Source organism: Perissodus microlepis, chromosome 7 (assembly GCF_051167445.1).
Source record: "Perissodus microlepis isolate ML-2025 ecotype Zambia chromosome 7, ASM5116744v1, whole genome shotgun sequence".
NCBI lineage: Eukaryota > Metazoa > Chordata > Actinopteri > Cichliformes > Cichlidae > Perissodus > Perissodus microlepis.
In genome coordinates, this window is record NC_140467.1 from 44,111,992 (window position 1) to 44,124,326 (window position 12,335).

At 42.5% G+C, this 12,335-nt stretch overlaps 1 protein-coding gene across 11 annotated transcripts in view; it reads left to right on the top strand.

Moving 5' to 3' along the window:
- The window catches only part of dnm1a (dynamin 1a), a 50,628-nt gene that overhangs the window by 25,883 nt on the left and 12,410 nt on the right, over positions 1–12,335 (top strand). For 6 of the 11 annotated variants that reach the window (XM_084935308.1, XM_084935305.1, XM_084935306.1 and 3 more), the window contains exons 14-15: positions 240–251; positions 2,608–2,721. In XM_084935308.1, coding sequence (XP_084791434.1) covers positions 240–251; positions 2,608–2,721 — 126 coding nt within the window. Of the gene's footprint in view, positions 1–239; positions 252–2,280; positions 2,311–2,607; positions 2,722–12,335 lie in introns of all 11 variants that reach the window. The other 5 variants (XM_084935301.1, XM_084935302.1, XM_084935311.1 and 2 more) reach the window with 1 other exon arrangement.

Consider the following 12,335-nt stretch of genomic DNA (forward strand, 5'->3'; position numbering starts at 1 on the left):
ATGGTTCAATAACAGCTTTTGGATGACGTTGCTTTTTTAAAGTGTTTTGAAGCGCTTCCTGTGCATTCTTCTTCTACTTTTAGCATATTTTTATTTTACTCTCTTTTTCTTCTTCTTCTTCTTCTCAGCTCTATATGTTTTAGTATCTGTCATTTTGTTGCCTTGAGTTTCCTCTGAGTGTTTTCTTCTTTGCTCTCTTTCGTCCCTTCCTCCTTCTGTCTGTGGCTTTTACACTTCAGGATGAAATCATGGTGAGTAGTGTGGGGGGTGTGATTCTGTGCATATCTGCAGGTGAGCATTTGTATGTATGAGCTCACATCCATACACGTTACATATATCAGGATTTATGTGTTTATAAATGTTTAAACTTGTATGTCTTTTATGTATTTTAGGCTGTAATTAATAGTGGATACATGAGTGTGTGTGTGTGTGTGTGTGTGTGTGTGTGTGTGTGTGTGTGTGTGTGTGTGTGAAATAACATTCAGAGTAAGTGCTAGTAGATTAGCAGGTGACTGTAGTTAGAGATGCTTGGCTGTTTCCTTGTTCTCCTTTTTCTTTTAGCTATGTCATCCCCACAGAAACACAATTACATTTCAGGGTTGTAAATATGCCATAAAAAGCTTTTGTGCACATAAAAAGAAGTGTGATTCTCTGTTATATAATGTTATTTTGTGTGTGTGTGTGCGTGAACCCCACATGCATCTTTCAGAAAGGCCCAGTTTGGAGATGTTCAGTGTGGCTTTGGCTCTGCAGTTGATTTGCTTTGGCAGTAAATAGATGCCCCCCAGCAGTAGCTTGAACTACATGAAGAGGGAGTCACACGTCTAAAGAAGCAATAAAGACAAAAGACAGAAAAGAAGAGAGTCTGAAAAAATTCTGATAAATATTTTCCCTCGAAATATTGATCAAAGGGGTCTTAGCGTTCCCCTGCCTCTTCTAAATTCAAAGTAACACAGAAGGCCAGAGGACATGAATACCTGCAGACATATGGCATCCCTGTAGTTGTCACTGCAACCACCCAGAGAAGGGTCAAAGGTTAGGGGCACATTGTAAGCAAAGTGGTGAACTTAACATCCTGTTTATAGATGGATATCATTGGCCCTTAAAGACCCCGAAGCTTCTGCTCTTCTCATTCACTGCTGGTCTGACCTCCATGCAGGGAAATTTAGGAGAACATGAAAGTACAAACTCAACATTAAAAATGTTTCTGAAAACACCGCTGTGTCTTAGATAATCTTTCAAATATTAAAAATCCTTTACAGGCCACCAAGTTATGCTTAAAGCTAACCACACCTTATGATAGATCCTAATCTAAATGTTCAGGAATTATAAACTTTTTATAGAGATTAATTATTAATTATTTAAATGTAGAGCAAGTCCCTCATGTAAAACACGTCTCATTAGACCTCCTTTTATAAGGCAAAACAGTGACAAGACCTAAAGGCGTTGACTCTATAAGAACAGGCTGATAGCCAGATTATAGATTATTAGATTATTTGTCTTTGCTAAAAAAAAATCCCAAAATACTGACTCTAAGTAATCTGATTACATGTAAATTTTCCAATGTAATTTTGTTACATAAGTACAGTGTAAACTGTTACATTTAATTGACTCTGGACAAATAAATTTTATGTGATTGGCGGACATTCAGTTTACACCAAGCATGTTTTCCTTTGTTTATTATATATATGATATATTTTTCAGTTGCATTTTACCCCAAATTACTACTTTATATTTATGAGGGCAAAGAATCATGTCTTTAAGTGTGTGCTGTGGACCCTTATTGTTGTCCAGAAACCATCAGAAGAACATAAGTGAGTTGAATTGTTCAATAGTGATCCAAACAACACAAATGAATGGACTTCATAAATCCATCTAGCCTTTTTTTAAGGGTTTACATTGTCGGTAGGTAATTGCCAGGCTTTAAATTATTTTATTCTGCTTTAAACTACTTTAAAGGGAAACAGCTGAATTGAATGTATGTTATTTAAATGCTCTTGCTCAGATAATTAATCGGCTGCTTCCATTTGCAAAGCTCATACCTACAGTGTAGCATAAAACAGGATCGCATGCATTTCACTGCATGATCTTCAAAAGGTGACACGGGCCACTGCAGCCTCCTTATCTGCCTCGTCCCTCACCCTGCTTGCTGTCCCCTTGCTGCCATCCCAGCAGCCGGCTGTAATGTGCTGGCAGTTGATCAGTCGTGTGTATTTGGCCTTTTACTAAATGCCCTATGCTGGCATAGCTTTGTAATATTCTCTCCACATTCTCATTCAGCCGGAGAGAGGAGTTAACGATCGGTTCAAGGTAAATAACCTGCACACCATCGTACTGTATGTGTGACTGTAAAGTGGAGGGAATGAAATACAAGAGAGCTGAGGAGAAAAAAGAGAGCGAGTGCGAGGAGTGTGTTGGTGGTTAGCTGAGCGTTTTTGTTAGCTCATTCACTTCTGCTGTGTAGGTAGGCCTACATATGTGTGTGGTAAATGTCTGTAAATGTAAAGGTTGATGGATGTTAATGTTAACTTTGTGAAATGTGCAAATGCTGGTTGAGTTTCAGCTCATTTCCTTTCTGTGTGTCTGCTATATCCGTCTGTTTCTCAGGTGATCAGGAAGGGCTGGCTGACCATTAATAACATCGGCATCATGAAGGGAGGCGCCAAGGAGTACTGGTTTGTACTCACCGCCGAGAGTCTGTCCTGGTACAAGGATGACGAGGTGAGACAGAGTTCACGTAAAGTCACTCGTGCACACGGAGTCACACGGTCAGGGTGTTTGTGTGTGTTTGCATGTTTCAGTATCTGCACACTCAAAGTCTTGGTTTAGAGTTCTGTTTGCGGTCTGAGCTGCAGACCTGATGACTGAATCATCTGCCCGAAGCATCAGCCAACTGCTTTGTAGTGTTTTCCAAAGAAGAATGCAGCGTAAGAGATTCATAAAAGTATGCAACACTGCACTACGAGTACTTGTTACTGCATAGAAACAGAGTTTTGTTTAGAAAGGGAAACAAAGGGTTCTTTGCAGGATAATTGATTCAAAGTTAAATCCGACTGAAACTCAGTTTTGAAGGCTCAGATCAATATTTGAAAATCTTATGATGATGATCTGAGACATGTTGTTTTTTTCTTTTGTGTGTGTTGACCATAATATATAAATAAAAAAACAGAAAAGGACTTAAAATGGGTCATTTAACGAGTTGAAAAATAAACTGGATAGTGCCCCCTGATGGATAAACAATATAATGTCCGTGCAGTGCAAACGACCACAGATCAACAGTTTTTTGATTCTTGTGTTCCAACTTATGTGCTGACAGAGATTTTTCTGTGTTTAGCAAACGTCACACTAGTCAGCCGCTCCGTTTTTTGGTGTACTTCAGTTTGACAGGACTTTGGAGTTTGGTGGTTTCATATAATTAGGAAAAAGCTTGTTTGGGAAAAACAAAACTTGACAAAATTGACATTTCCTCACAGTATAATTTGATTATAAAGCATGTAGTCTTGTGATCCGATTCCTACTGTATGACACTATGAAATTACATTTTACTGTGGCGGTTTTTATGCATCTTTACCGCACAACCCGACAGAATTTTCCTGGGATCCGAGTGTTTATTCTCCGTGACCTGGTCCAACATTCATTCCACTGCAGCTATGACTGCTGGTCAGTGTTATCTTCTGCACACTGATATGATTCTCCCTGACATGCTTTGTTACTGGACTTACTGGTCAAAGCGGTATCCCATGATGCTTTGCAGAACTATTAGGAGCTAGCCACAGTCTCGCTGTCTCCATGCCTTAGCCACAGCCTCTGTGCGCGCTGACATCAGGCTGTGTGTGTGTGTGTGTGTGTGTGTGTGTGTGTGTGTGTGTGTGTGTGTGTGTGTGTGTGTAGGACTGAGCAGACCTTTCTAAAAAGTCAGGACCCCACAGCATGTCAGACATTGAAGCTGGCACACATATGTGCATACCAGAGCCCTTGCATTGCCCTGTTCCTAATTACACACACACACACACACACACACACACACACACACACACACACACACACACACACACACAAGCTGCTTCTAATAAACCTACTTTATTTCAAAGAAGAGGCACAAAGTGAGAGGGGGACTGGATCGCAGGGGTGGAGGCAGGAGTGTCTCTCGTTAGCTGGTTAGCAGCAGGAGTAACAAGGACCATGTGAGGAGAGAAAGTGGGGAGAAAAGGTAGCACAGATGGGGGAGGCAAAGAGGTAGGAAGGGCTGATTTGGTACATTACATCCTCCTTCCCTCCTTCTTTCCCAGAGACGTCCTCAAATGTTCTTCCCAAAAAACAAAAGAAACAGTCTGTCATCCTTTCCTCGCCTCTTGCTTTCTGTCTCAGTCTTTCCTTGTCACAGTCTCCTATTTTTTTTACTCCTGTCTCCTCCCTCCATCTGTTACCTCTCTCTCATAATGTCTATTTATTTGAACATGGAGCTGTGAGGACACATGGAGCCCTAGAACCAACACCACGTGCTGACGTTACAGCTCAGCTCAGCCTGCTGTTGTAGCTGTAGCCTAAAAAAAAGAGAGACTTTACGTGATGTTTTATATCCGACATTTTACATGAGCCCCTCACACACTAGAGTACTCCTAAGGAATTATGCTGACCACCTGCGTGGAGACCTGCCAAAATACGATGCTTTGTTTAATTTCAGGGGGAAAAATGCATCAGTGCATGCAGAAAACTCCACGTTTTTGCACACCCTTTTTCACGTATATGCGTTGAAACGTTATTTGCACCATCTTGCAAAATCAGCACACGACTGTTTTATTGGTGGTGCCGCTTGTCACGGGGAAAACCCTCGCCATGGTCTGGCAAACGCATACACACATGGACACACTCCACCTCCAGACACTAATAATAACTTTCGACCCAAGTAGTGGTGCCAGGATGTTTTGATTAGTGTGTGCGTGTGTGCACGCATGCATGTGTGTGTGCTCTTAGAAGCCTTCTGGTCTGTATTACCACAGGACATGCCAGTTCTTTGAATTAGGCCGCTCTAAAGCTTAAAGCTTCCCAAAGCAGAGTGAAAGTGAGGGGGATGAGCCACAAATTGAGAAAAAAAATGGTTGTAAAGAAACATTGTGTATATGAATGTAAAACACTGGATTTTATAGACTTGTAACGCTTGTGATAGCCGTGCATTGGTATAATCAAATCCATATTTTTACACAAGCATGTGACAACCGCAGTTTCACATTGACAATAGTACAAAGGCACAAATGGCTTGATTTCATTTCATTTTTTTAGTGCCTGTATTAACTTTGGGTGCCCTTTTTCTTTTGTGTATGTGTGTGTGTGTGTTCAGTCACTGCGCATGTGTGTGTCTGCCCGGGTTTCCCTGCTCGTGCTGTAAAGCTGCCAGAAAGCCAGACTCTCCTGGTGATCCCAGCTGTAAACATCCTGGGGGGAAACAGCAGACCGCTGCTTTCAGCACACTCATAGTAACATGTCTGCTTTAATGGTGAGCGTGTGTGTGTGTGTGCATGCACATGGACTTTTGCTTTGTGCGTTACGGGTGTGTGTATGTGTGTATATATATAAATGCATATACACTTGTGTGTTTGGTGGCAGGGCTGTAAATGGAAACAGGTTGGTTTTGTGGTGTTCATTCCTGAAGACGATGCTCTGTGATGAGGCACCGTGTGAACGTTTCTTTTGCTTTGGCGTGTTTGCGAGGGAGTGGGGATTCGAAACGGTACACTGTGGGTTTGCTTTATCAAAGACAGGCAGGCCCGAAGGTAAACTGTGGTCCCAGAGAAGAAGTAGAAGCAAGGGGCCGCAAGTGGAGGGGGGTAGCTAAACTTGTAACTTTTCACATGACATCACCTACAAACACTAAAACCCACAATTTTCTGTCTTTTTTTGGCGGGAGAGCTATATAAAAAAGCAACAAAAAAAAGCCAACCCAAAAACAAAACGGTGAACAGACAATGATAGAGTGGCTGCTCTTTCAACATTTCTGTCTGGTGGCTTCCTGCCTCTCTGCACATTACATGGTCATTTGAGGTAAAGCGGCCGCAAGCTGATGCAGGGAAAGCAAGAGGCATAATTGTACATTTTCATTATGAGTGCAGTGTGACGCTGGAGGTTTACTGTGCGCTTTAGTTATCTTTTTGGGTTTTTTTCTGTGTGGCTGAACTTTTCTGGTTTCAGCTTTTGGTTGCATAGGAAAATAAACAACATGTTAAAAATGTCTCGCAACCATCACTTATATCTATATGCTTGTGGTGTTTATTTACTTTTTGTGGAGCCCGTATATGTGTGATAAGTTGCTCAAGAAAAAAAGAAAAACAACAACATTGAAAACTTAAGCCTCTTTATTGTGACGATTTTTAAATATTTTTCACAAGCTGAGTCGCAGAGTGAGGTCTTGGTTACACAAACATCATATAGCTTAATAAGAGTACAACCTGATGGGTCTGCTTTCAAAATTTTAGGACTTCTCCATCACTCATAAATCCATCCTGGGCGAGGGCTAGGCCTTCTGCGGTGGAGCCTTTGGGTGCTTTATTTAGGCTCGTGCCCGGGCTGGTCCAGATGGACGAGGGGTGGTGCAGCTGCGTGTTCCCACAGCCTGATGTGTTTGTGCCTGCTGAATGCCCTTTGGAGTGCTCTTACTTTTTTTTTTTTTTACCCCCCCATCTTGCTTTTTTTAGGCAGTCGTCCTGTGCTTCCCCGGCCAGCCTAACCAATGTGCAGACTACTGTACAACCACTACTTCCTGAACAGGTAGTCTGAACACTGGGCAGGCGGGCCGGGCGGCTGAAGGGTAGCGCTGTGGAGGACTCTTTACTCATGCGCTCAGAATCAGAATCAGATATATCACCACACACACTCTTAATCGTACTCACTGTGATTGCAGCCAGGCTCCGGGGCCTGGCTTATCTTCGCAGTCTGACTGCCGCAAAGGGCCGATCGGGGATGATTGAGTGAGCTGGGATGGAAGGGATGGAGGAGGAGGTGGTGGTGGTGGAGGAGGAGGAGCGGGAGAGGTTAGACGGAGGTGATAGGCACTGATTGGCAGATTCTGTGACATTCCTTCCTGTTTCCCGCTGTGAAAAGCAACATTCCTCACCGAGCTCTACGGGGGAAACACAAACACACAGAAAGTGTTTAATTAATGTTAAATATCAAATATAACACATTTAGAAGTCATAAATCTGTTATATGTAGCCAATGAGCTTTAATTACTCATCGGCTAATTATATGCTTTTTAATCTGAGAATTTTGGTCTTAAATATTAATGTAACAAAGTAACTAGTATTTCTTTGCAAGAATTCTGCATTTAGAAAAGATTAAAGGCAAAAACTAAAGCCCAGCACAGATGCCAAAACACACAAAAATGGTCAACCTATTTAGCCCAAATTAGTGCAGCCTAAGCCCCATTTAGTTCCCTTAAAATTTCAGGCCAAACCGAACAAAAGTCATTAGAGTTTCAAGTAGTTATGGTTAAAAACAGCTGCAAGTGCAAGTGCTGTTAATCTCCCTGGAACAGATCTTATCAGATAATATTTGTGGTCAGCCGAATCCTCCCAACCCAACACCTCTCGCTAAAACGCCGGAGTATGCAACCTTTCGTCTCCTTAGACGTACGCCGAATGGAAAGAAAGAAAGAGGGGGATACCTGCGTCTTGGCGATCTCGTTTCACTTCTTTGCATCTTTCTGCGTTAGGTGATGCTTCTTCTTTCCCAAATCCTTGCTGAATTTGCCTGTTCTTTCATTCAGCGCTGCTGCCACACTGCTGGGGGAAACCTTGGCTGATCAGGGTTCAAATGCTCCTAGAGCAAAAAAGGAAAAAAAAGAAAAGAAAAAGACAAAAGGGGGATCTCCGGTAGCAGGCAAGGTGGACTGGCTGGAGGTTCGACGTGGCAAGGGACTGGCCACCAAGTTCTCCCTTTGAGAGACAGAAGGAGAAAAGGAGTGAGAGAGAGAGAGAGGAGATATGGAGAGAGAAAGAGGAGGAGCTCGCCGGCCCCCTATTTTTCCTTTCTCCTCTCTTCTTTCTCTCTCCACTCCCTCTGTCTGGCTCACCCCTCCTTTTCCAGTCTCCCTCTTCTGGCTTGCAGGGAGAAAGTGGAAGGTCAGAGGTGAACAGGAAGTGAGACACATTCATTTGGCCTGCGTGTTGTAAAAGTTTGGAAAGGGAGTGAAGGACTGGCTGCAGAGGGAGGGAGCCTTTTAGTGGAAGCGTATGTGGACGCGTTTGCGCTCTCACATGGAGGAATTTATGTGTTTCGCAAAGCATTTGCGTGTTCTCAATGCAGTGCATCCCTGCTTTTGATACATGTGAGCATACATATATAAATATATATATTATGAGTATGAGTGATGGATTTGTGCATGTAGGAGTGAGCCTGGATGAGAGGAGAGGCTCCGTGGTCTTTGTAGAAAGGGGCAGGAATGTCGGCGTTTTCTTGGCAAGCGGGAGGAAGCCTTGTAATAACTCCAGATGTGCAGCCCTGTGGTCTCCATCTCTCTCTTGCTCCTTCTGTTTTTATTTCTAAAGCTGATTTCCTCTCCCTGTCCGACTCGAATAAAGAGCCCTTTATGCAGCTCTGCAGCCTTCCCAGCACACACACACATAGTGGTGGCAAGGGGGGTGGGTTGGTTGCTGCTTGGAAGGGTGACATACGACTGGTAAATCAGAACCAGGGCGAAAGACGTGTGTGTGTGTGTGTGTGTGTGTGTGTGTGTGTGTGTGCGTGCAAAAGAGGAGGGAAAAGGCAGTGTTGAGACACAACCAGTCAAAAGTTCCTCCTTTACTTTCTAGGGCTTCACACGCACTCACAGTTAGGTTTGGTCCTTACTTCTAGCAGACAGGAGTAATTAGTGCTAGTGTTTCCAGGTGTGTGTGTGTGTAGTAGTACGTGTGCAGTGTAGTGGTGGCCAAAGCCATGTGTTTGTTTTAGCTGCGGTTTCTGAGCTCCGACCTGAGCTCCAAATCAAAGCAGGCACGATCCCACGAGAGACGAGTCAGCAGTACCGCTTGGACGGCTAGAAAAATGGGGAAGAACTTCAAAATGGGGGGCGAAACGATGCCCCATGAACAAGGAGGTCCAACAAAAAAATGTAAAAAAAAAAAAAAAGAACCTAGCAAGCCAGAAAAAGAGAATTACAGAAACCAATCCTCATAGGACATAAAATGGATTAGTGTTGCAGTCGAGTTTAGGGTTTGGAGGATTGGAAAGAGTGAATTTTAATGGGTAGGTGGGGGAAATGCTGCGGTCGCGCTAACATTGTTTCCACTGTTTGGATGACCAGGCAGACAGCTTACTTTTCAGACTCTTAGTCAGGGAAGCCAGAAATGCTGAGAAAGTATGCACATACACACGCGTGATCTGCGCTCCCATGTTATTCTGTCTTGCCGTGAAATACAGCTGCTTAATACTGTCACAGAAAAACCTCAAGGTTCTGACTTTGTTTTTCCTGCTTTGACAGCAGCTCCGCCAGTTCGTGGGCGAAACTGTGTCTTTCGTTGCGTTGCGTGTGGGGAAGATAAGATTGCGGGTGTTGCTCTGTAAATGTATTTAAGAGAGCGCTCTGTACGAAATTGTGGAAACAGCCTGTAAATCTGAACGGCTGAATGTGTTTTAATGTGCGTGTTTCTGTGAAACTTTGCAGCTCATTTTCTATCTAGAGACAAACAGCCATAATTCTTTGGGTAACAGAAAATGTGAACCGCATAATAGCTCGGTTATATTTCCTTTCTCTCATGTGATATCGTATCAGTGATGTTTATCTGTTGAAAGGAGCATATTTAAAAAGACAGTGGCTTGAAGAAAGGGCTCAGGAAACACTGGGAGCCTCATCCGTCTCATTTATCCAGCTCAGGGTTGCTGGGAGGCTGGAGCCCGACCACACCGACAGCGGGTGAGGCCATGAAGACCCTTAACAGGCCACCAGTCCATCACAGGGCCAAAAAAACAGAGAGACGGACACATTTTAGAAGCGCCAGTTAACCGAACAAGCATTTCTTTGGACAGAGAGAACCCATGCAAAAAAGGCCTAGGCCACCAGCGCGAACCGCTTCATCACCGTGCCCCACTAAGTAACTGAAATATTTGTGGGAAGGTGCTTTTTGGCGTTAGATGGGAAAATCGATACCACTTTTATACTGGTTCCATAAATGTGAATCTAGCGGCAGCTAACAAACAGCCAACCTGAATCTGAACAACAGTCATTAATTAATGTGCCATTTGTTTGTGTTTAATACCTTTTATGAAGGGTTGTGTACCCATTTGATCTTTTCAACTCAAGAAGCACATAGATTTTCCAAAACAGCATTTAAAATGTACAGAAGAAATTTTATCCATCCATCTATCCATCGTCTTAACTTGTCAACCCTGTCCCAGAGTACACCCTTCAGAGGTCACTACCACTCGGATTATAAAGCTGGGTTTTTAGGTACTGATAGCAATCTGTACCTCCTTAGACAGATTACAGATTTTGTGGAAGCAGAGATAGACAGCATGCCCCCTGAGCCTTATCATAAATAGTGTCATCAGTTTTTATTTGATAAAATATCAGAGGCTGAGAGATAGAGACAAAAAAAGAATGTAGTGACATGATTAAGGGGTGATAAATGTCTGTTTGAGATATTAAACATACTTAAGTTAATGGAAGTGAGCGCAGGATGATGTAGCAGGGAAAGTCAGAAAGGCTGTAAGAATGATAAAATCTGTCATGAATGGAAAAGAAGATTTGAGATTATAGAAATGAAGGGTGAGGGACACAGGCTGGTTTGTTCATATATTTAGTTTATGATATGATAATGTTGATGATGTTCCTTTTTTGGAAACATGGAGCATAGTGTGAGAACAAAAATGACTACATGAAACAAAGTATACGGGTGACTCGAGGATCCAAGTGACCACAACATAACCCACTAAGCGATAAATACATACATTTTAGGATGAGACTCAATTTGTTTGTTTAGAGTTAAATTAAAGTGAGCTTCAGGTTCAAGGTTGGGGTTGGGCTGTCAGTAGGTACAGGGTGAGGCGAAGTTTCTAGGCAATTAATATAATTGGAGGTAACGGCCGCTGATGTGATGGAAACACAGCTGTGTATGTGTATCTGCGTGGCAATTTTATTGACGTTTAAAAATGTATAAAACATACATTTTTGCTATTTCTGTGACTGTTTTACACATTATAAAATAAAGTGCATTTCTCCAATGATGTATGGATATTTATAATTATAGTTTTTTTTTTTATTTCATGCTTTTTTATTTCTTTGACTTTTAGCCTGACACAGCTTTAATGCTCATGAAGTTTCACGAGACTGAATTTACTGCAAATGTATGTGGGTCAGTGCCAAGTGTAGCATTAAAACTTTTTATAAAAGCATTCACAGTGTTTCCCCCGTATTCTGACATCACGTGTTTACCTTAAGGTACATAATCCTTACATGAAAAACATGCGTGAACACTGGCAGACGATTGCGTGCCTCATTTGCTTGTGAGGGAACTCGGGTTTCATGTCATTTAGTTGTGATTGGTTTGTACTGGGAGTTTTGCTGTGAGACACAAAACACACCAGCTGAACATTTGCCCTCCACCAGACAAGATTGCCGCCGTGTGTGGATTTTAGCGTGTGTTTATATAGTTAGTCTGCTGGCCAACCTTTCTTTTACGCTTTGGTGGTCAACGGTGATTGATCACATGTCCTTGATAGCCCCGAGGTTGTAACACTGACCTTCTGCAGGAGTAAATTCAGGGCAGATAATTGACTGTTTAGCAATTAACCACTAAACAGGAAGGTATCACTAACCTGCCAGGCTGTGTTCAACTGCAGTCAGCATGTTTCATCTCTCCACAAAGACATTTGTTCACATTTGTGCAGTTCCCACAGGAAAATCTCAAAGCAAAGCTCAAAGGCTGTTGGGTTTTTTTTTTCTGTAAGAAGGAATGAAAAAAGATAATCGAAGGAGCCAAAACCTTGTCATAAAAAAGAAAATGTGAGAATTAACGTTCATATCGCTGCGAAATTGGACGTTTCAGATTAGATTTGAGTTCCTGAAACATGTGCAGCTGACATGCTGTTATCAAAAAGGCACTTTTGCGTGATAAATGGAGTATTATAGAGTGTGGGCCCTGGCACGTTGCTCAAGGTGATTTGTTATGAGCATTATTGCGCAATCTTTAGCCAGATGAGTCATGAACAGCTGTGTGTTTTTACACACTGCCCCAGAATAGCTCCAATCCAGCTCTTCAGCGTTGTAATTCTCTTAGCTAAATCATTGTCTGTTCCTCATTTAAATATTGGCAACATGTGGCCTTACTTTAAATAAAGTCCAAACA